The 23,784-nt window shown below is 42.4% G+C and overlaps 1 protein-coding gene across 3 annotated transcripts in view; it reads left to right on the plus strand.

Annotated features, from left to right (window-relative positions):
• MOB2 (MOB kinase activator 2) overlaps window positions 1-23,784 on the plus strand; it is a 109,280-nt gene that overhangs the window by 68,573 nt on the left and 16,923 nt on the right. Inside the window, exon 1 of one of the 3 annotated variants that reach the window (XM_039728307.1) lies at window positions 10,697-10,881. The exons of the other annotated variants lie outside the window; for them this stretch is intronic. Within the exon in view, the coding sequence (XP_039584241.1) occupies window positions 10,772-10,881 (110 nt within the window). The 5' untranslated portion in view covers window positions 10,697-10,771. Of the gene's footprint in view, window positions 1-10,696; window positions 10,882-23,784 lie in introns of those variants that run through there. 3 annotated transcript variants of the gene reach the window in all.

The following is a 23,784-nucleotide window of genomic DNA, read 5'->3' on the forward strand; positions in this document are numbered from 1 at the left end:
TTTCAGGGAAGCACTGGGTAGGTTCTGTGGTGTAGGAGCCTGGCATGCCACTGGAGGAAACGTGTGAATCACTGGGTGGAAAAGTTGGGCGTTGCCCGCGTAAGTCTTGTCACTGCTCCAAATGACTTCTGGCGTTGTTGGTTAGGGTATGAAGAAGGTTTTTGAGAGTACACCTGCACTGGAACAAAGTCAAGTGTACTTATTGGCAAAATGTGTTTATTTTACCAGTATAGCTTGTTTTACTTGGACAGCTCAGAGGCATGGGTGAGAGGTGACTCTAAAACGTGTGTGCAGAGCACAGGTTTCCTCAGAAGTGCTGTGTCTGCAGTAGCAGCTCTTTGCTACCTTGCTGTATTGATGTAGGCAAAATACCTTCTTCGATCAAAAAAGTGTGTGTTTTCATTGTGAAATAATTAGAATATGTCAGCTGTAAAAACCATAGTGGGGACACAACTTTTGATTTTATCTACAAGGTTAAAACAGATCAACTCAACCGCAAGAAGGGGCATGTAATGCTGACTATACCTGACAGATCTTGTCTCTATTTGAATTTTAAGCTAAGTCTTGCACATTTTATCTGGTCTTGAAAACTGCTGTCCCCCAAAAAAACATTACTGGTGAAGACAAAGCAATAGCTATGTGAGGTGAAAGATCAGAGAAGTTGTACATTACCTGCTTGTTACTAACAGCTGAATCCATGCTACATCACTCCCTCTCCAGCTGACTATTTAAAAGATAAAGTTTTGGCCAAGGAGGCTTGTTTTCCAAAAGACTCTGTGACTCCTTGGATAGTGAAGCGTAGTTAGTCGTCCCTTTCCTTTGGGGTGGGAAGGAAACATCTTCATTTAACACTTGACCTTCCTTCTTCCATCAGGCACACAAAAAGGATCTGACTGACTGTGGAGGCCTGGGGTTACAGGGCAGTGGGTGTCTGTCCCTGCCTGGACTGGCAGCAGGGTGTGACTTCTCACTGGTATTACTTCTGTCTGTTCTGTACTTTGATATTGTGATGGGTATGAATACTGACTTCAGCTAGGTGGGTTTTTTTCATTTTCTTTATGAATTTGTTCACAGGAAAAGACAAGAAACAACATCCCTCTACAAGAATCACCATACTATAGCTCTGGTTAGGTTCCAAATATGCATGAACACATTGCATATGCAAACAAAGCAAAGCCTAATTTGTGGAATAAAATATTTTACTACATTCAGAGACAGCGGTAGCAATGTTTTGAATGCTGTGTCATTAAAAACAACAAGTATATTGTTTTATGATAAAAGAATTATTTTCAAAATTTTCATTTTGTTGACCATTTGTTCTTTGCATAAAAATGGAACATGTATTGGGAAGAAAAGAAGGAATTTATTTTACCTTGTAGAGTTAGTTAGAATACCATGCCCTTTTTGTTTTAACACTAAGCCTGTAGGGGAACATTTGGGAGCGGAATATATTCGGTATTTTAGCACCCTTCAGCCAAGAAATGAAAAACTGAGTTCTGACATATAATCAATCAGATGCTTGAATATGGACTCAGTATACCAATGTTAGCTTTTGAGCTGCTTCATTCTTAGCTCTTGCGTCTCTTCTCTTAACGTGACTTGCTCAGGTGTGGTTACCCTGAGCTGGCTGACTCTTTGTCAGAGATGTGTCTAGAATTAAAATTATGTAAGGCTGCATCTGTTCAGAGGAATTTTGCACGGTTCATACTTCTGGTCAACATTGAAGAGCTTGCAAAGTTTTGATGATATTTTCAATAATCTGCTAAGTTTTAGTTTTGCTGCTTCTGGTTAGTGTGTGTGATCCTATTAATACATCCTATTTATGCTTTTGTCAGCTGTGCATGCATTCATTTTAACAAAACATCAGGAGACTCCTGGACACTCTTCTTCTGTTCAATACACATTTAGAAGTGAATTCTTTTACTGCAGTTTTAAGGTTTATTTTTTAAATCAGCATACCAGTACAGAAAGTTTAGGCAACTGTGGTATAGACAAGGCAAGAATAACAGTGAAGAAAATAAAGAAGAAAATTTAATATCTGTTTCATAACATTAATAAAAATAAAGCTACTGTAATGAAAAATAGCTGTTGCTTTACTAAAGTAAAGACAATGAAAAGATTGATGGTGCTGCCCAAGTCCGGGTGTGTACGTGTTTATGTAATGTGGGAAAAATTTTCTAACAAACTAAGAATAGTGGTTACATGTTTGCCCTCTTGGTAGTATTCTAGTCATGATGCAATTCTCAGCAAAATGCACTATAATTATACAGGGAAGTTGCTATTTGCATAGTAGAACACTGTGTATTTTCCTCAGTTTCAAACAATTTTTAGAGCAGAACGTTGAAAGGGAAAGGTTCACTTACTGTGTGTTGGAGCACATTTCCCTGATGCACACAGTGTTCCTTCAAAGTATAGAAGTAGCTCAAGATGCAGGATGAATACATCTCCTAGTGTTCACTCTCCCCTCCCCAGTGAGAAACCTAGAAAAATGTGAAAATACTTTAAGTACTGTGTTATCACTGAATCTAGGTATAATTTATATATATCTTACCTGCCTAAGGATGCCTGTGCATCTTTGCAGTAACACTGCAGCTTCCATGCCTCTTCCCAATCATGAAGCAATTTTCATCGAGCATTTGCAAAAGATGTCTTTGCTATGTTCACAGTAATGGTATTTCTCAGTAGCTAAGTAGGAATTATGGTAGTTTGGCATAATTACCCATTGATCCCTATAGTCTCAGTATATATTGATATTGACAAAATCCTGAAAGCAAGTTGTTTAGGAAAAGTATGCAAAGCAAGAAATGCAAAATGTAGATTATAGTAATTTCTTTGGTTTTGGCTGTGGAACTGGAGGAGAGACTTATTTGGCAAAGTTCATACAGAATAATCTTGGTGGACACAGTAGTATCCTTTTCTCAGTTTCTGTCCCGTACCTTAAGTGTGACTTTTCTTTCGTCTAAGGGCAGGCAAGGCTAATTTTCTTACTGCATTACTAAAACATGACAAATGACAATCTTGTCTAACCAGAACAGCAAAGCTTTTCTGTCAGCCAATGCTTTTGTTTCCTAGTAAATAAACATTCATTCAAGTGTTGAAATGGACTATGGGGGGGAAGGTAAAGGTGAAAATGTAGCCATAGAACAAATTTTAGGCAAAAGGGAAATTTAAAGCAAGACAGCATCAGAAAGGCCTTCTTACACCATTATTGCTCAATGACAGATGTGTGCTTAATTACGTTAATTTAAACCTGTGTCTCTCCATGATTGGCTTAAACTCAGGGCTATTCCACTGTCTACTCTAACTTCCTTGATCACATGAGAGTTGGGTTGATTTCCTATTTATGGTGTTTTAGCAGTGCAAGCCTATCACAGTAATAAGAATACTTGTGTCATGTAGAGTGATAATTTAGCTGAAGTTTGGAAGGCAGTTTGTTAGAAGTAGACCCTTTTCTGACCTCCGTAAGCTTCCAGGAGGTTCGCTTTAAAAAACAGCTCTTAAATATTCTAAGCCTAAAATGGAAACTTGTGATGGTTTGAGATAATCAAGTACTTCTGTTTTGTATTATCTTTGTATAAAGAAGTGATGTTTTCCACAAATTTTCCCCTTTTGGGTATTTTGGGGTTTTTTTTGGTTTTTCACTGCTGCCATGATTTCCCTTAGTGGCTTAGCTTGCTTTTGGAGAAATGTTAGTTAGAAACAATGAACATGATACAACCCAACAATACTGTGTACACAAGCTTTTTTTATTCTACCAGCTCCTCATTTAACTAGGCCAGTGCACTTCCAGAATATATTAGTGCAGAGCCTGAGAAAACATGTATGGTAGCCTTAACTTGATATTGTATTATTCTGCCACTCTTTGTCCAAATCTGTCCAGAATTTGTAGGAGAGTGTTGGTCTTAAGACTACATATGATTGTGTTGGGTTTTGTAAAATGCTGGAAGTTCTATACCATCAAAGTATTCAAATCAAATGGGTAAGTGAATAGCTCTGAAGCCATCAGAGCATTAAAACTTTAGGCTGTATTTGTGTAAGAAGTTTTAGGAAAACACTAAGCAGGCTACTCATGCTATGCAGTTTTGTGTGGCCGTTGCTATGTAAGTATTTATGTCCCACATGCCCTCTTGCAGGCACAGCCAAGACTCTAATGTGAGGGTGTTACGGGTTCTTGTGTACAAGATTTTTACTATAGCCAAGTGTCAGGAATTGCCTATAAAACTTCAGGGGTTTTTTCCCAGTAAATTTGCACATCTTTCATTGAACACGCTGAATAAGAATTGTTAATGTTTTCAAGTGGCTTGAAATACTTAGCCGTATATGAGGTTTGAGGATTCTTCAAAGGCAACATCTTCACGCTTTTACTTCCACAACTATTTTGAAACAGCAGCAGTGAAACCTGAGCTGTGCCAAAGCCTTGGTGTGTGTGCATGTGTGTGTGTGGATCCCAGTGATCCCAGTGTCCATGTCCAGCACATGCCTTGGCTGGCATGCTGACCCAACAGGTTTTACTGGGAAGGGGCCCCTCCTCCGGGCTGAGCTGCCCAGCGCAGACACTGCAGTGCTCACTGGGAACTTCTTCACCAGGACAGTAAATCTGAACTATTCCAGCTCCTAGGTTAGAACTTTATCACATTGTTTACATGGCTAAATCTGTGCTGGGCCTGAAATCAAGTTAGCTTGGATGAAGCTTCTGTGTTGAGTTGAATTTGGAATGCAAATTTGCACCGGTCTGGGCGTGAAGCAAGTTAATTTTGTGACGTCTGGATTTTGTGGTCCTGCTCTTCAGAACTAGTAGCTAAGGAGTTATTCTGTAAATGCCAGGAATTACAACAAATAGTTTCTCATTACATAATGTAAGCTCTGTGTGTTATGTTTTGTAATGCATGCTTGGGGAAAAATCTCATAGAATAAATTTCATGCTTATTTCATGAATTGTTTTTTCCTTGTGCTGTCATCTAAATGTGGCATTACCAGATAAAATCATTTACTGTACTGAAATGATGCCATTCTTAGCACCAAAAAGAAGGGAAACTTTTATTTCCTTTGTGTCTCTCCATCTGTCTGGGAAAACTCTGCAAGTTCACTCCCAGCATCTCCCCTTTTTCCTTCTGTGCCTTTCCCACCCAAGCATAGATAGTCCTGACCAATAACACTGCTGCCACAGATACACTCCTTTCCTGTACTGATTACACATTTGACTCCTTAGCTCAGAGTTATGTGCCAATTTGCAATTAGGATTTAATTTTCCATGCCATATTTACCCAAGTCTGTAGAAACAGTAGTTGTGTTGTAAAACTTACAGTGAGAGTTCTGTATATATGTAGCAAGTAGTTCTGAATATGTTAAACAATCCCTGGGGAGAACTTCTTAGCCAAGTTTTAGAAGTTGTACCTCTTTATATGAATCTTGAGGTCTAGTGTATTTGGGGGAGGAAAAGAAAGAACAGGAGTCTTTCATTTTAGCTTTTCTGTATCAAATGCATATTGCATTCATGCTTCCCTGGAGTGCAGCCTAGCTAAACTTTAAAATTAGGGCGAGAAAAAAAAAATGGAATGGTAAAATGTGGGATGAAATTGTCACTTGTATTATCTCCGGGAAGGAACTAACAGCAGCTGCAATGGTAGAAATTCAGCATCTCAATTCTTACAGTGTACTGTAAGCACTCTGGCAGCCCATCAGCAGGTACTCTGCTTAATAAGGATTCTTCCTTTGACTTGCTTGGTGAGATGCATGTGCTGAAAGACATTTTTGGGCACCCAAAATGATAAATGCATTAGCTTCACTGGCACACCTTCAGTCATTTGTGTTTTCTTCTCACCTTTTTCCCCAAGGAAAAAACAAAAGGGATTTCACCCTCGCTGACACAGATGTTGTGTGTCACTCCAGCCCCAGTGTCACCTGGAGCTATTACTAGGCTTTTGCTAAGCACATTTTGTCTCTATGGAAGACAGTTTATGAGGGTGATGGATTTGAGCTCTTTATTTGCAAATATTTTCCAGTTTATTATTCCTGTATATAGCAGTGCCAAGCATATTGTTGTGCAAATTGGGACGAGGGAAACCCTCTGCGTCCTGAGGCTGTGCCGTGGTGGTGTTTTACTCCACTGCAATGAAGTCTGTAGGAAAGGTACTGTACAGGGACTGCTTCATCCACTGAAACTATAGGATGCTATAGGATGGTGTGCAACAACTTAGTACATAAAGCAAAGAACCTTTGCAGTTGAAAGCAGGGGAGCTTTAAGCAGAATGAAGTAACATTAGAACTTGCCTAGGATTCAGAATAACTAAATAAGAGAAATTGTTTTTATATCTAGTGGTATGTTTTCAGGGTTTCCACAAACTGATGTCTGAATCTGATGTTCTGCTCCAACTCCATGGCAAATCTTTGACTCAGAATCTGCTTGCCACACCTGAACAGCTGCACAGGAAACAAGTGTCCTTTCAGTGTGTGTTTTCAGAGGGCTTCTGGCATTTTAGGTGGGCTGAGTCAGGAGGACTGGCTGAAATGCAGGTGATAAAAATGAACTCTGTGCTCTATTTCAGATTACCTCTTAATGTGGAGTCTGAGTGTGATCATCCCATCCTTTATTTATAGTGCTCAGGTATTAGTTCAGTGCTGGTAGAGTTGAGTATCTCTTGTTGAGCTGCTTTTATTGCTGCTTCCTTCAACACATTCATGTTCTTCATCTCTCATCCATACACACTTGCTGAACCTGGCTTAACTTGACATTTGGGATTTTAGAACAATAGATGCACCTACACACTTGTCAGAAATGCAGTACCTTTGAGATCACGATTCCTCTGTTCAGTACATAGAGCAGCACTTTTTCCTTTGCTGCTGCCTTTTTTTTTTTTCCTTTTTGTTAAGTAAAGTGGTATTTTATGAACCCTTGGTTCGTCTCATTTTGTGCATCCCTTCCAAAAAGTCTTAGTATAATTTGAGTTCCCAATGGAGCTTTACTGATACTTTGAGCTGATTTGCTTTTCTTGCTGCAAATGATTGTTTCTCATGTTATGGATGAGGTGAGAATATTGTGTACCCGGTTTTTTTTCTCTCTCTGCTTGCTGTAGAAAAAACACTTGCTAGTATTGATGAAGCCAGAGATGATTGCAGGATAGACACTGACTTGTCATTTTTTGCAGAGTTTTCAGTAAAGCAGCAAATGTAGGCACCTTGTCACTCTACAAATACACTGCTTTTAAGCTCAGTCTTTTATGCACAAACTTTCTGCACTGTGTGTGGCCAGGAGGACCTATTGTTCCTGCTATTATCTCAAGAGTTGAGGTGGACACATACCTTTAAAATCTATTTCCCCCTTCACTCTGACCACTCCAAACTGCTTTCTGAGACTGAGACAACTTGTCTTCAGGCTGTCTTCTTCCCCAAATCCATGCCTGTAGTGCTGATACTGAGCAGAGCTGCTCGTGCCATCTGCTGCTGTGTGAGGATGACAAAATGGAGAGCAAATGTAATCTCGTATAAATACAGCTTAGAGGCAAGCTAAAGGATAAAACGTTCTCATTGCTGATTTTCAGTGGTTCCAGACACCTGGGAGTACCCTGTGAGGTAACTGGAAAGGGTACTTGGCTAGGTGGTATCAGGGCACACTAAAGTCAAACACAAGGGCTAATGAGCTTGCAAAATTGAAATGTTATATGTCAGGCAGGGACACACAATAAACTTAAGCTTAATTTAAAACAGGACTTTGCAGTCTGATGTTACAAGGCCTCATTTCTATGCATATAAATGCTGAATTGTACCTTTCTTTTTTTTTTCTCCCTTGACGTTGTTTGTTTGTCTGAGTTGAATACAACTCACTTTCTTTGCCAACCTCCAAGTACCAGAATACATCCCTGTGGTGGCTGCTTTACATGTACTTTTTATGGAATGGTAAAAGGGGCAAATAAGTATATAATGGTTAAGTGCTGCTTATAACAACATTATAAATACAAAGCATTATTCATAAAATTTATAAATATAATTCCTTGGCTTAGTAGTTGGGATCAGTGTAGAAAGCCTTCCATCAGTGTGCTGCTAGCACAAATAGTCATGTGTGAGTGAGGAGAAATGGGGCTCCACTCTTCCCAATGCCCTGCTGTGCCCTTCCCTGTGCCTCTGGTGATGTCACTGTGTCTGTAGATCAAATACAAGTGGTGAAACTGTTTGTAGGTCCATTCACGGGTATTCCTCTTAACGTTTAGTGATGATTTCAATACACAACGCTGCCTGTCTGGTGGGTAAGGCATTTGCTGGAAGCAGCTCACCAATGCTGAAGCACACTTGGGCTAAGGTGCAGCAGTTGTTACATGCAGAGGATGTTGAGGAAGCAAGTGAAAAAGAGGCTTCTGATGAATGTAAATAGGCAGGATTTCAGATGGCTGCAGACACACCCTAAAGGAAGGGTAGATATGCATCCTTCCGAATATGCACAGGTGGAGATCAGACCAGCAGCTGTGTTCAAATAAACATTCCTTGTAGATGGAGTACTCTTCTTTCTGGATGAAGCAGCTCTCAAGTAAACCCATTTGTGTTTTCTAAATCTTGTGAAAAGTTGTAAGAATCTGTACTGCACATGTGGTTTAAATTATTTATGTTGGTGCCATATAAATAAAGTGTGCGTGCCTAAGTTGTGCTTCCTATGATAATGTGGCTTTTATTATTTTGCAGCATTTAAAATTGACTTAGAGATGCTGGGTTTTCCCACAACTTGCATAAAATCTGTATTACAGGTAAACTGTAGCATGTAGTTGATCCAAACAGAGGATACTGCTTGAATAGAGGAAAACTGATAGGTGCCACAGCGATATGTGGTTGAGGAAAGGGAAAGAAAAATGCTGAGTTGATGTGGAAGCTAGCAGAAGAGAGAAATAAGCCATTTATTTTTGCACCAAAGTAAAAAGTGATCAGGTTTGAAAGTTGTGTTTCAGTCAATATTTTGGTTTTACCAGAAGAGGATCAGTTCCTAACCTGCATGAGATCACTGAACCTCCATCTCTGAAGAGCCTCTGTTTAGCAGTCGGAGTCACGGAGAGGCTAACCTTCCTAATACAACTGTAATACCACAGAGCTGTATTTATTTTGGTTTTACCCCTGGATTTTTTCTTTAATTTACTTTGGATAGACAGACTTTTATTAAAACTTAAGCTGCTTTATATCACAGGCTTGTTGTTTTTAAGGTGGTTCTTTAAAAAACTAAATTCTCTCTGCAGGTTTCACTGGTGGACAAGGGCAGCTGCCCTTTTGGCAGGTGCCCATCCTCCATTTGCCAGGACTCTTGCTTTGTAATGTTACTGTCACAAGTTGCTCTTACTTGGGGAAAAGGTTGACAGAGCATCAGATTTTTTGCAGGTTGGATTATCTCCTGTATGAAGCGCCAGGATTCAGTGTGGAAAACTGAGCTGTGTTCAGCTGCAGGCTTCCTGTGTGCTATCAGTGAAGTCATTAAAACTCCATCTTAAGTGGATTGCTTGTACAGTGGGAATCAAAATACCTCCTGCTTCACAAGGGTGAGGAGGCCTAACTTGGACATGGAACTAAAAGTGCAGAGCTGACAAACACCCCTGCCTGGGTAGATGCTTTGGGACTGAGCAGCAGCACATTCTTCCTTCAGGTTGCATCACGGTGCTGTGGTTTCTGGGGTTTGTGCAAACAGCAGCCACATTCCAGCCTGCTTTGACCAGGTGATGCCAGGTTGGTGGCAGCAGCAATGTCACAGTTTGTGCTAAGCCGAATTCAACAAGCCTGTTTGCCTTCTGTTTACAGGGAAAGATGCTTGTTCAGTAGGCAAACTGAAGCACTTGGCTATACCCTGAATGGGGAATTGCCCCTTCAGATTGCAGCCAGTCTTGCAGGTGTACATAAAATGGCAAACACACTGTTTTCTCTGAGATGTCCTGGGCCAGGCTCCAGTGTGTCAGAATAAGTAATGTCCTCAAGACTTTCTGTTCCAGGTCATATTATGCCACACCTGTCACTTTTTTTTTTGGTGATCTGTCTCTAAATGCTACATCTGCAACCAGTGGGCACAGCTGCCTGTCCAAAAGGGGTGGATTGGTGTTTATGTGGCATGGCTGAGGAGTTGGACATACAGTGCCTTTCTAAGGTCTGTTAGGAAAACGCATGGCCAAGTGGTTTATCCAGGCAAGATGGGTCACAATGGTCCTTGTGTTTGGGGACACTGCTTAATCACTCATCCTCTGAGGAGCATTACCCAAGTGCTTTGCTCTTAACTCTGGTCACAATGGCAAGTCATCTCTTGCTGTTCATAGCCTCCTTCTTCTTCACCCTTCCTCTGCTGAAGTGTCTCTAATAAGGGTCTCGATGTCATTGCGGGGCTACCATGCACTATGTAAGGCTGTCTGTAGCTCTGGTCACATAGCGTACTGAGCGCAGTGCCAGAACCTTGCTCACAAAAGGCATCATTATTCCCGTTTCCCACCGGGCGTCCAGCCTGGCCCCACTGCGGACGGGCCCGTAGTGCGGACAGCAAAGCGGAACATCTGCCCCGTGTCCCGCTCCGTCAGGCACCGTCCTACTTTGCCTTGCTTATTCTCCGGCTGCCAGAGAAAGGGGCGGAGGATTGCACTGTCGGTGCCGGTGCCGGGCAGCCGCGCTCCCGTGCCGGCTGTGCCCGGGCTGTGCAGGGCGGCGGGGCCGCGCTCCCCGAGCGGCCGCAGCGCCGAGGGCCGCGGGGGGGGGCGGGCGGCCGGGACGGCGGCGGGGAGCCCGGGCCGAGCGAGGCGCGATCGCCGCTCCGCACCGCCGTACCATGGTGGGGGATCACTGCAGCCTCCCCGGTGAACGGCCCGTGCTCGCCCAGAGTCCCAAGCCCGGATTAAGCTGCAAGATGGTCCTGCAGGCGGTGGGCAAAGTGCTGCGGTAAGGACGGGTCCGGCGGTGCCCGCGGCGCCGGGCAGGGCAGGGCGGCTGCCCACGGGGCATCCCGGCGGAGGAGGGAGCTGGAGCTGGAGTGAAAACTCCGGCCGGGGCCACGGGCGCTGCTGAGCCCCGCTCCTCTGGAGGAAGGAGGGAGGCTGCTTTTGGCTCCCTCTGGATCCTGTGTAGCCATCGGGGAGGCTGGAAGTTGGAGCAGCAATAAGCGCTTGGAGAGGAGCATTTGTTCACCCTTAATACGGCAGTCGGGTTTTGTTTGCGCTTTCATGAGAACTGAGTTTCCAGGACGTAATCAGACAGTGAAGGTCCTGGCTTGCCTGAATAAGGAGTCTGACCAAGATGCTACATATGCTTTGGCAAGTCGTCTACAGAAATGTTGTAAGATGAGGGGGAAAAATTGCTCATGCAGCTCAAAAGGGCTTGTGTGAACACTGAGACGTTGGATGACTACTGAGACCAAAACCAGACTCTTTGGCAAAGGATGTGCAGTAATTTGATTCGGAGGAGTTCTGACCCGTTCTGGCTGGTAGGGAAAAACGTCACCACAAATATTAGGATTAGGAGCCTCGTTCTTCAACAACTGCAGCTTTTTTATTTTGGTTGTATTCAGATATTTTTCTGGAATCCATGGAGAGTTGCAGTGCTGCTCCAAAAAGGAGCCTTGTTCCTCCAGCATAACTTTATTTGGCAAGCTTTCGTTCCTCCCCGTTTCCTACTGTCTGTTGCCAATTGTTAAATGTTTGTCAACAGAAACATTATCCCTCTCTTCCTCTGTTGACTCACGTCTCTCCCCAAGCGAGTTTAAGGGAGCCATTTATTAAAGCAGAATGTTCTGATCACAAAGCGGCTGAGCTGTGGCTGGGACTTCAGCTAGAGGAGTTCGCTGAGCCTGAAGCAGCCTTGGTGGGAACAGCTGCTTAGATTTGCTCTTTAAAAAGTCCCGTAGTGCAGTTGTTTGGATTTTTTTCCCCTGTTAAAAATACTTTCCCGTAGAAAACATTAATTTAAAGAATTGAGGTTTCTCTTTCAGCTTTTTAGCAAGTTTAAAGTTCCTTCTTTGCATTTTTGGGGGGCAGCGTGTCTATAATTCAATATGGTGTTATACAGCTGGTCATATCATAAAATCCTTTGGCCAGCGACTTGCTATTCATGATGTGAACCTTTTGAAGTTTTTGGTAGCTGTTCTGTTGGCAGCACTCCCAGATGTAAATAGATGGGTGCCTCTGTAGGGAAGAATTGCCAATCCTTTTGTTAAGCATCTATGGCAGTTTATGTTAAACTATAGGTAAGTTCCTCTGACTTAGAAGTGAAACATATATTTTTAATTTGTTCAGTGCACACTTTTTAAAAAATGGAACATTAACCTCAGCCTTTCTCCTCCTACTGGAGTACGTGCAGAAATTGTGCATAATTTTGCTTTTCTTCTGAGATTGATTTTCGATGTGTACTATAAAACTGCTGTGAAAGCAGGAAAATATTGTTGTCACACATTATGAAATATTTTGGACTCATGAATTAATAGCACAACTTTATTTTGTTGAGCTAGATGGGAGTGATTACTGTTTTGTAGTGATGTGTCTTTTTGTCCTGGGTTACCTTTGCTCATGGTTAGAGAGAACTGTGAAATCACAAAAATTTTGTTTAGAGGCCATACTGGTTCTCTTATTTCTTGAGTCTGCTTCAGATGCCTTATCTGACCTTATGCATTTTACATCATCTTGCTTTGTTCTGTAAAATATAACCTCATCCTGTTCTGTAAAGAGCTCAGGCACTGTGAAAGCACAGGCACTGGTGAGGAGCCAGGTAAATACTACATCCAGTAAAGTTTCCTTATTGCAGAAATGGGATATTAGTGCTTCAGAAAGTGTGAGCCCAGTCAGTGATGGTGGAAGAAGGAGCCACGTGGGACCTCATTTAGGCCAAAACCGGTGGCTTATTGGTGACAGCTGGGATGGGATTTCCCTAAACAGAGGCACCCACAGCTGAGCTTTGTCCACCTTCTTGTTGGTAGAAAAGAACAGGTCCCTTAAGTGTCCTGTGTCTGAATGCAGAAGTGCAATGCCTGCAATGATAGAGTGACCACCTCGTGGGGTAATGCTTAAGCTGTAGTCATAAGAAGTTAAATGAGATGTATCCCAAATTACTGTATTATCTTGCCATCTCTTTCAGAGGAAACATATCAAATACCACTTCTAAGCTTGGCCACCTGGAACTGCTGATGGAGTTTTCTGCAGTGTATAACCATGCTAAACTCTGTATGGAGTAACTTTTCTTCTGTTGATCAGGCCATTGCCAGTGGCTTGGTGATGAGATAGAGGATGAGGATATCTTGCTTGTGCACAGCCTGCTGTCATGAGCAGCTGCTGCTGCATTTTAGGCCCTTTTCTGAGACCTAAGTGGAACTGTCATGATCACAGTTTCCTCCCAGCCTTCCACAGCCTGCCAAGGAATTGCAGAAATTCACAATGGACAAGGGATAGAATGCCCGTGTTCACTCTAAACTGCCTCCACTCCATCCCTCTCCTGCTTGTGAGTTATAAAGCTCAGGTGTTCTTGTGCAATAGTTTATCAGTTTGATTTCCTGCATAGCAGATTTGTTGAGCTATTTACATTGAGTGTGAGTAGTTACAACTAACACTCGAAGCTTTTAATGTGCAAGTTGCTCTCATTAGTAGGTCCAGCTCCTCCTGCCTGCTGGATGCTGTGTGTGCCACACGTTAGCAGTAACAGCTGCCAGAGGAATCAATACACCGAGGAAAGGAGGAGGGAGGTGTGAGGAAGCAGAGACTTCATGAGAAGAGCAGTCCTGAGAACCTGAGAAGAGTTTAAAAGAGCGTGGGGGAAAGACAGCTGAACCAGAAAGGGGGAAAAAACGTAACAAAAGCAACAGATGTGTTCTCAGTCTTTCTAATTAATGTTTTATGAAAGCCACGGTTAGGTTTATTGCTCTTTTAAATTATTAGTGATTCAGATATGAAGAGCTCTGGAGATGCTTGTATCTTTCATCATATTGGTTGGTAAACTGTGTTTAGCACTTCAGGGATGGGACCAAGGCTGCGCACTTGCAATGATTAAAAAAATTGAGACAGCACTAGAAAAGTGTCATCTCCCCTTTAAATTAGTCACAGCATAGCTGAGAAGTCCTTTAACATGGTGTTTAATTAGGGCTGTTTAATTTCACTTCATATGTTTTTGCAATATGTTAAAGTAATTTTTTTCCCCTTTTCTGTAATGAATTGTGCTATTATTTAGCCCATAATTAGAGAGGAAGAAAAGCCTAAAATGGGTGCAGTTTTTTCAGTTTTTATTATTTTGATTTCTTTGAGTTAGTGGTTTCTTGAGAGACGTGGAAAGAGAAAAGGTGAAGAGTATCATGTCAAAACTTAGAATATTATTCTATTTTTTAGCATTATTTCATTAATTGTCCAACTTTCTTGTGGCACCGTGGATTCCTGTTAGCTTCCTTGCAGAGGTCTGTGTTTTACTGGCCTCAAGCAGAACAAGTGGAAGGAAGACTCAGGTTCCTGGGATCTCTCTCTTCTTTGTTCCCAGTGGGTGACAGAGGAGCCAGCCATAAGCATTTTTCAGAGCCACACGCTGCTGAGTTCAGGACAAAATGTTCACTGCCTGTGCCAGTGCCTGAGTCCTGGTGCAGATGCTTGAATGTGTTTGCAGTACTGTGACACTTTGGGTCCTGTGCTGGCAATTTTCAGAGACTGTTCCCCGTGCAGCTTCCTAGTCTGTGTGTTTCCTTTTAAGTCTCCAGTGGAGCTGAGTCCCCCTGGGATAGTTGACTTTTAATCAGGGATACAGTGGTAGGAAAGAGGAATGATGCAGGCTGCAGAGTTGTGATGTCACTGTGTAATGTCTTTTGATAAATTACAGTGTGGTTTATATCTACACACTGTCCTGAATGAGTGTGGAAATAGATAAGTTAAACCTCCACTTTCCCATAAGAGCCTCCCTTTTTACAGCATTGTACAGGCATTGATTTGGATACCAACTAAAAATAAAACAACCAACCCCACTCTTTTTTGGGTAAGCACTTTTCAAGAATGTCGTTACTTGTCTTCAGTGATAGGGTGATAATGATTGTTTCATTTGGATAAATTAGCAAGTTTGAGTTGGCATTCTGGATGCTGCTATGTATTTTTTATAGCCAGCACTCAAAAGTTTTTGAAAAATTAGATTCCTTCTCTGTTTCTCAAATCATAGCAAGATGAGGAAGAAACTAGTTTGATTTTGACATTTTACTCTGTTTTTCAGATGATCATGCAAGGTTGTCTTGTTGTGTTCATGAACCAAGACAGAGATGGGTAGGAGCAGAGAAGCTTCTCCTCTGCTGCCTGGACTCCCATGGCTGCAGACAGCTGTTGTCTGTAATGCTTGTGTGTATCAGCAGGACTAAAGCAAATACTTAAACAATCAATCCTGTTTTATTCTAATTTAGGCAGAAACATTTTTCAGTAATTTAGTCCGGTTCACAGTATTAGAACATACTTAGAGGAGCCTTGTTTAACACTAGCTAAGAAGGGAGGGAGGACAGTGTGCAGGGAAAGGGGCTTATAGGCAAAATGCTCTTCAGAGCCACGTTGGCTATTTTTAGCCTGTTCTTTTTCTTTCTTTCTCCCTCCCACAATTTTCCATTGTACCGAAATAGTTCAAAATGTTTGGTTCAGGGCAACTGACATCACTAGTTGTCATGCTGTGTCCTGCTGAATATTTCTGTAACCGGAGCTGATTCCTCATACAATGATGGCCTTTTGGGACTCTCAGCTGCTCAGAAAGGACTGGTGACACTACGGGGCAGTAACATCTTGTGCTTTGGCAAGGGGTGAGCAGGCAGGAGGGACTCTGGTGGCTCTTCTGCGTGAATGGGAGCATGGATGTGCTTGTGGAGATTGCTCTTTGATAAAAGTGTCCTGTCCTCGGGACAGAGCTGGTGACAGGAGGCAGGCCTGGGTGGCACTGCCAGCCTGATGGGCTCATCTGGCTGGGATGTGCCTGCTGGAGAAGTGGCTCTCCCTGTGTGTGCTGGGTGTTCCCAGCATACACGGGTAGCAAAGTCTCTTTTAGCTGTAGACACAAAACTTGTAGTGCCCTGCTTGACATTCAGTCCCCCAGGAAGCTGCCAGATACCTCTGGCAAAGCCATGTCATGACTGGGGCTCTTGCTGGAGCTCAGGACTTAAAGATGTGCTCTGCAAAGATGCTGTGCCTCACAGGTGGGTCCAGCACACCAGCACTCCTCTGTTTCTTTGGAATAATCCTCTGTGAAACCTTTGTGAATATCACTGAACCATGTACAGTGTATCACCTTAATGAAGAGCTTGGTGTCTTTCTTCAGAGGTATTTACAGCATGGAGTTGTATTTAGGTTATGTGTTCCACATCCTGTGAAGCAATAGCCAGAGGGAGAGCACTGCTAAAATTCTCTATGTGGAAACAGCCCTGGAAGGTGTCTCCAGAGCTCATACAGAAAGGGCTCCTGGCCAAAGTTTAATAGCATTTTCCTCTTGTTCAGAGGTAAAAGTATGCTTGCTTCTTTTTTTACTGAAGATGCCTCCTGGACACTTTACAAAGAATAGGTTTGATTATATCCTTAGACTTGTGAAATTATTCACCCTTCTTTTATCTTGTTTTCTTGGTATGCATATAGGATTTGTTCCAGATTTTAGCTGCTTGTTTCAGTCTGGAAGATTATTTCATTTATATATGAGCAAAGTATGAGTGTGCAGCATTCATCCTTCTGGGAGTTGACTACAGTTCCTGGTTTGTGTCTTTTTTTTCCTGTGTTGCAATAGCCCATGTTTCTGGTGCTGCTGTTTTGGGAAAGTTATCTATTTCACACAATTTCTGTCTGCTGTTCTCTGGGATCTCAAATGTCTCTGTACTCCAAGACCTTTACCTGGTAGGTTTTTAGGAGGAAGAAAAAGTCCTCTGTAGAAGGAGCTTTTCTCTTGCCATTCTTGATTTTTTTTGAAAAGGTGCAGTGTTAGGAATGTGATCTCCTATCAGTTGTCCTTTTTCTAAGATGGCTGAGGCAAAATCTGTCTGTTCCTCTATTGTACATCTCTCTGTGACTACACCAAAATTTAGTTTGTTAAAACGTTATTTTGTTGAGGGGAATTGTAAAATTCTTTTCTTAATCCCTGCTGTTGTGGGGTTCAAACGAATCTTAAATGAAACTTCAGCAAATTGCTGTCAGAGAAGAGATGTTGCATTTCTTTTAAGAGCTGCCAGCACCTAGTCTCTAGAAAGGGGGTTGGATATATGGATTAACTGTTTCTTCCAGCTTTCTGAAGAACAAACCTGCTTCTTTGAGTGAATGGAGCCCCTTAGCACTGAAGCCAGGTTGCTTGAGTTTGTCAGAAAATTCTGCTCTGTTAATTTTTCAAGTTCTTTTGTGTCTGGTACAGAAATAAGTTTAGAAGTGCTTTTGCTCAGGCAGCAGGAACACGTGGTAGCAGATGCTCCCCAGGTGAAAGGAACATTGTGCATGTCTGTGATTCCTTTTATTAAAAAAAAAAAAAATCAGCAGTGAATGCAGCTGTCCTCAGAAGGGCAGGTAGTGGCACAATATCAAAATTCTTAGCTTACTCTCTGCAAAAAGTAGTCCTGGCACACCACCCAAAGTACATGGAGTTACTGAACAAGGAAGGCTTGGGTCTCTTCATTGTTGGTTTGTGTAACTTCACCCAGAGGTGGGATGACATGAGGTGCACCTTGCTGGCTCCACTCACACCCAGATCTGCTCTTCAGTCCAATGTGTCCACACAGTCCAGGCTCAGAGCACCAAAGCCTTACAGGGAAGGTGCTGACTGTCAGCAAGATGCATTTAGCACAACAGGGAAAAGGAAAATTCTGATAAAGAGGCTTTGCTGATTCCTTCTTTTACGGAGTCCCCAGTTTTGATATGTCTGATAAATTTCTTTAGAATTATGCAGGGTAAAGATAAAGCTTAGGTCGTGAGACCACATTCTGTGTGAGACAGAGGGGAAACTGTATTATCTCCCAACTGAAATAGTTATTTTTCTGTTGCTTTGCAGCATAGAAAGGTTTTTTTTCATGTCTAGGTGTATCATTCAAATCAGTACGTTTTTAAATCCACACATAACCATCCCTTGCTTTGAGGAATGACTCTGAGTTGCAAAAGCTGGGGCAGAAGTGTGGCTTCACACTGGATTTTGAGGAATGTCTCAGGTGTTGGTCTCAGCTCCTGTGAAGTGATCAGGTGCAAATCCCACATGAACAGTTAAAGATCCCTTTTGTCATTTGCTCATGCAGCCAAGGGAATGGAACAACTTCAGTGCACAACTATGCATTTAATTTTAGTATTTGTTTTTGAAAATACTAGTTTTCTTTAACCAGTTTATTGGTTGTGCTTTCAGCATTTAATTAGAAGACTGAATTTGTATTTTAACATGTTCTTGGAGGTAACACTACAAGTTTGGGTACATCTATGGATTTTTTTCTGGTTGCTAGTGGATTAGTATGTCTGTAAAGGTGTTTCTACTTGCTTTTCAGTCTCCTGTGCTGTATTTGGAAAAGTAATAAATTAGGGTTGGGAATCACTGCTGTCCCACTAGCTAATTAACAGTGATCTAACTGTACCAGTAATTAAACTATTACCCACCCTAGTATTTTTTTTCAATCAGTCATTCAAATGTTCTTTACTTTAGCCTATGAATCCATAATTTGTGTTTTAAATAGATTTTTTCCTTCCTCTGTTGTACAGAAAAGCTACAATATGATGTTTTGCTAAGAAATTCTGAAACTGCTGTGTGCTATTGTTGACAAAACTGAACGGAGCATTGCATCATTCTGTCAAAAATCTTTAAAAATTAACTGCATGGTTACAGTAGTGAAAGTTTGTACATATCCTTTGTTAATGAAAGTTACCTAGTTAAGATAATGCTTTGATTCCTTTTCCCACTGACTTTCTGACCCTGTGAGGAGACATACAATTTATGCCTTCTATGGACTTCAATTATTAAGTTTAACAAGATAGTACACTAAAACTGAAAGGCCCTGCTTCTCCTCGCAGGATCTGGTCTAAGACATGCCAGGAGGGATTGGATTTGCCTGAACTGACTTGGGATTAAATTAAAGCCAAAATATTAACAAAACAGGGGGAAAAGAATTTTTGATCTCTGCCATTGAGAAGTGACCTTGACCCATAATATTTCCTTGTGAATAAATATCCTTCCTTGTTAAAATGCTGTGGTTAATTTAAGGTGTAAAGGATGAGTTTGTGGAGCTTGATACAGAGGATGAAAATTTTAGATGGGGCTGCTTTTGCACATTGGTATTTTTTGCCCAACCTGCTCAATAACTTGTGGCTGGTGGGTGATTGAATTCCCCCCAGCTGTGTCTCAGTGCAAGATGCACATGTGTGTGCTGGTGCACATACTTTAAAAGTGAGGCAACAGGTGCAGGCATGTAAAATTGCTTATGAAGAGTGAAAACAAGTTAGGTTTTTTATTTTTCCCCCCATTCTGTCTGAGTTTATACTGTGTACTGAAGCTCCTGCAAAGAAAGCGGAGATGTTTGAAGTAGCTGTGTTGACACCTGTGTTTCCATGTGCACTCTCAGTTGTGGTGTGCCCTAGCACATTTCTGTCTCATTAAACCACATTTTTTTAGATGGAAAGCAGACAAAGTTTATGTGGAGGTTTCAGCTGTTTAATTCCTGCCTACTGTGTGCTATAAGTGTCGTTTTCCAAGGTGGAACTGTAGCAGGAAGACAGGTGCTGACTTATTTTCAGTCTCTTCCCTACAGAAATAACTAACTTGTCCTTCTGATACAAGACGCCTTTTGTGCCTAAATAGTTGTAATTTCACATTGCAAGTACAGGAGACACTATATGCACCCCTCTTTAAAACACAGTATGTGGGTAAGCTTGACCTCCATATCTAACATGGTTTTGCTGTTGCAGGTTTTCTTTAAGCTACAGTGGTGCATGAAACCAGTCTGTAATGTCAGATAATTTTTGGTGGTTGTCATAACAAGAGAGCTTGCAAGGCAAGATGGCAGTGAGGAAATGAAACCATTTTTTACCAAGACGAAGTTGTCTGCACCCTGGTACTCTCTGAACAGAACGAGCTGTCTGCATTTGTATATCTTGGGCTATATAGCAAGAGTTCTGATTGCTGAAGCCAGGTTGCCATGGTGAAGTAATTCCCAGCAATTAAAGCACAGTTCCATCCTGAAAAGCAACTCTGTGCAAGCCATGTTGTGAAATCCCACATTTACAAGGCCATGAGGTTTCCAAATCAAATTTGCTTGGTTTAGAAATAAAAAGGTATCTCTGCAGTGTTCCAGCTCTACAAACTTCATCAGGGTTGGGACATAACAGTGCCTTCAGTGATTTATGTGCACTGGTGGTGAACTCCCTCCCCACAAAGGTGCACCACAGGGTACTGGATGTGCTCATCTAGAGATAACAGGGCTGCATCAGAATAGCCAGGAGGAGCAGTTGCTGCCAAAAGCTGAATTTAATAATGACGTAAAAGTCAAAATAACTCTGTGTTCCAATAGGAGATTAGAGGATAATAAATCACTGATTAAATTAATAGATGTATCAGAAAATACACAGGGAGTAGATTTGTTAATTGAGAAATTTTTGTGGTTTTACTACAATACATTAAATTTTTATTTCAATTTGGAGAGTTTAAAAACTTCAAAAGAGATAAAACTTTTTTTTTCCATTACATTGTTTTTCCTTGTTCTCTGCAGGTAGTATTTCTGGCCTCCAGAGTTTCAAATTGTCTGCAGAAAAAATACTGCTCTGAATATAATAACAAACCTGATAGATCTATATTTGTCTTCCCCAGAGTGAAAAAGGTGTTAAAAGCCACTCCAAAACTTGCTTTCAAATCTTGGTGCAGATCAGTTGTTCTCAAGGCTCTGTGGGTGACCTTTCTACTGCAGCACATGTAACAACCAGGCTCTGCCATGGTCTGCTTTCAGTTGAGAGCCAATTTTCTCCTTTCTCCGTGTGTTTTAATTAGAGAAGTGTAAGGTATGCTGTAGATCTCTGCCTTGGACTGCAGTATTTTTTGTTTTAGAGAGGAACTATTTATCTTGTCTGGTTCCCAAAGGTCCTTGGAGAGCTTGCTGAGATGTAAACATTCCCATGTGCAGATACCTGTGCTGAAATGAATCCTGGCCCTGCCGTGTGGCTGCAGTATGGAATATATTTACCAGGGGAGGATGCATTTGTGTTGGTTGCTTGAATACTAATGGCATTTTTCCTCGAAGGGAGGCAAGGATACAGGGGCATCCTTATCTTGGTATTGTGTATGGGCCTGATGGGTTTGGAGTGTTTGCCTTAGGAATGAAATGAGCTGTGTGTTAACAAGACAAAGCCCAGATCAGAGCTCCAGCCTGCATTTTCAGCTGCTGAATGGCTGGGCAGAGATGTCCTAAAGAGTCAGCATGGGGTGGCCCCTCCTGTCCCCACACCAGGGTCTGCTCTGAGTGCCTTTCCTGGGGAGGAGGAATTGCAAGCACAGGAGAATATACTGTGAGATGCCTTCTCAAGCAGGGATTTGGGGTTTGCCCTCCTTCTGCTCAGTTTTGGCTTCCTTTCAGACAGTTTTGCCAATGGAGACTTAAAACCAACAAAAACAAAAGCCACCACTCCATGTCATTCCCAGGCTCAGGACTTGGGCACCTCTGACGCAGTGCTCTGCTGTGTGGTTTGTTCTAAGCATTGAGTAAATTAATTGTTACAACACTCAGTCTGTGACCTACTGAATCTCTGTTACCACAGACCTTATTTGGCTCCATGTAGAGATGTTGAAAATAGGAAAAATTAGTCCTTTTTATTTCCTATTGCACAAATTAGCAGAAATCTGGATTGTAGTAAATTGCTGAAGAAAAGAATCTTGCTGAGCCCTTGTGCTGGTACCTCCTGATTGGGATATGGTGAGGGCTTTTTGCCACCAAGTTAAAAAAGAACATTTCAAAATGAAGAACGACTGCATATTGCTTGGGTAATTTTGTTTTTTCTAGTGAATTGTTTCATTTAAATTACATCACTAGCTCCTAGAAAAAAATAATCTGTTTGTTTCCCATTGGACATGGCTTGCCTGGTGTCCCAGTTGTGTTATCTGGAGGGGAACCTGGAGAGGGCAAGGACTATGCAGTCAGGAAGCTGGAAAGCTGTGTTCAGTCTGGGGGAGGAGTTCTGGCAGGTAGGCCCAGGGAAGAAAGGGAGCTCCAGTGCAGCGTGTTCTACCACAAGAATGCACTCTGCACATTTTTGTAGCATTAGCTGAGCTGTGGCGTGCCTGGCCCTGCCTCTGCAGCCCTTCTCCCAGAGCTGCATTGGAGACAAGGTGGGGGACCCTGGGAGTCTCAGCAGGGGAGGTGATGTGCCTCTGACACACCACTGTGGGCAAACACTCAGCTTGTGCTGGGAGGTGATGTACCAGGGAGGTAAGAAGAATCATAGCTGTTTGGGTTGGAAAAGACTCTTGAGGTCATTGAGTCTGCCATTAAACCATATCCACACATCATAAATACTTCCAGGGATGGTGACTCCACCAGTTCCCTGAGCAGCTTGCTCCAGCGCCTGATAACTCTTTGGTGAATAGATTTTTCTAATACACAGCCTTGAGGCCATTTTCTTTGGTCTTGTCCATTTTGACCTGGAAAACGACATCTTTTCTTGCTGCCATCGCCTTTCAGTAGTTGTAGAGTGGTAAGGTAGCCTGAGGCTCCTTTTCTCTTGGTCACACAAGCCCAGCTCAGTCAGCTGTTCCCTGTAAGACTTGTGCTCAGCCCCTTCACCAGCAGGTGGGTGGGGAGTCCTACAGAAGGGCACAGAAAGGCCTGATGTACCAGACGTGGCATGGTCCAGGTGCCCCGTGTTCTCCTTGCTTTTCCAGCAGCGCCAGCTGGAGCTCAGTCTGGCCCTACAGAATGTTTTGGGCTTTCTGTTGAGAAGCAGCATTATGAAATAATGTTATGGCACTTGTCATCCTTAACATGCCTGCCATGCCTTGGCACCGACTGTTTACAGCAGAGCATCCGGAGGCCAAGCAAAGATTCCCTTTTAAGGCAAAGAGCCACTATGAGAATCCCGAAGAAAAAGTTTCCCTGGCATGTAGGGTACATTCTTCTTTCCTCCTCCTCCTCTTAAATAAACTATTAGTAACTTTTAAAAACAGAACAAAAATGAAGAAGCAGGGCCAGCAATGCTGCCAAAGATGCTTTATGCTGCACAGCCCCCTTAGACCTGTGCAGCAACCAAGCCCTGGAGCTGACCCGGGGCAGGAGAGGGGAAAATGAAGCTGAGGTCAGAGGGGTCTGTCAGAGACCTGTGGCAAGAGGAGATTGGAATGGAGACTGCCTTAAAAAGCTTGGTCTCCTTCCCTTGTGCAGCCTTGGAGAAAAGCACTGTCCACAGCAATCTGTGAACAATTGCACTGAATGCTGCACTGGGATTTGGACTTGCTTTCCAATACCCTGCACAGCTTCCTTTCCCATGCTGGTGTTCTTTTCTTTCCCAACGCTGAACGTGGATGTGTACATCCAGGATTTGTGTTCTGGGTGTGCTGTCACGTGGCATGTCCAGCTGAAGACTAAGCAGTGATCTGGGTTAAAACAGGACATGGGATCGCAGAGAAAACCTCTAGAGGTGCTAATCTTGTGCTGTTTTAAAGAAAGAGGGGAAATACAAACATTATCTCTAGCAGTGTTCTCAAAGAAAGGGCAGCTCCACTGATGTTTGAAGGAAGCTGTTATTCCCCTTTTTGTGCATGCTGTACAAGTAAACAAAGACACTGAATTACCAAGAAGGGATTTAAACTCTGTAACCCTTCTAAGTTTCCAGTTCTTGCTCTTAACTGAGGAGAAAAGGCAGTGGGCTGCTGGGTAGG

Source organism: Passer montanus, unplaced genomic scaffold, assembly GCF_014805655.1.
Source record: "Passer montanus isolate IOZ18808 unplaced genomic scaffold, ASM1480565v1 scaffold65, whole genome shotgun sequence".
Taxonomy (NCBI): Eukaryota; Metazoa; Chordata; class Aves; order Passeriformes; family Passeridae; genus Passer; species Passer montanus.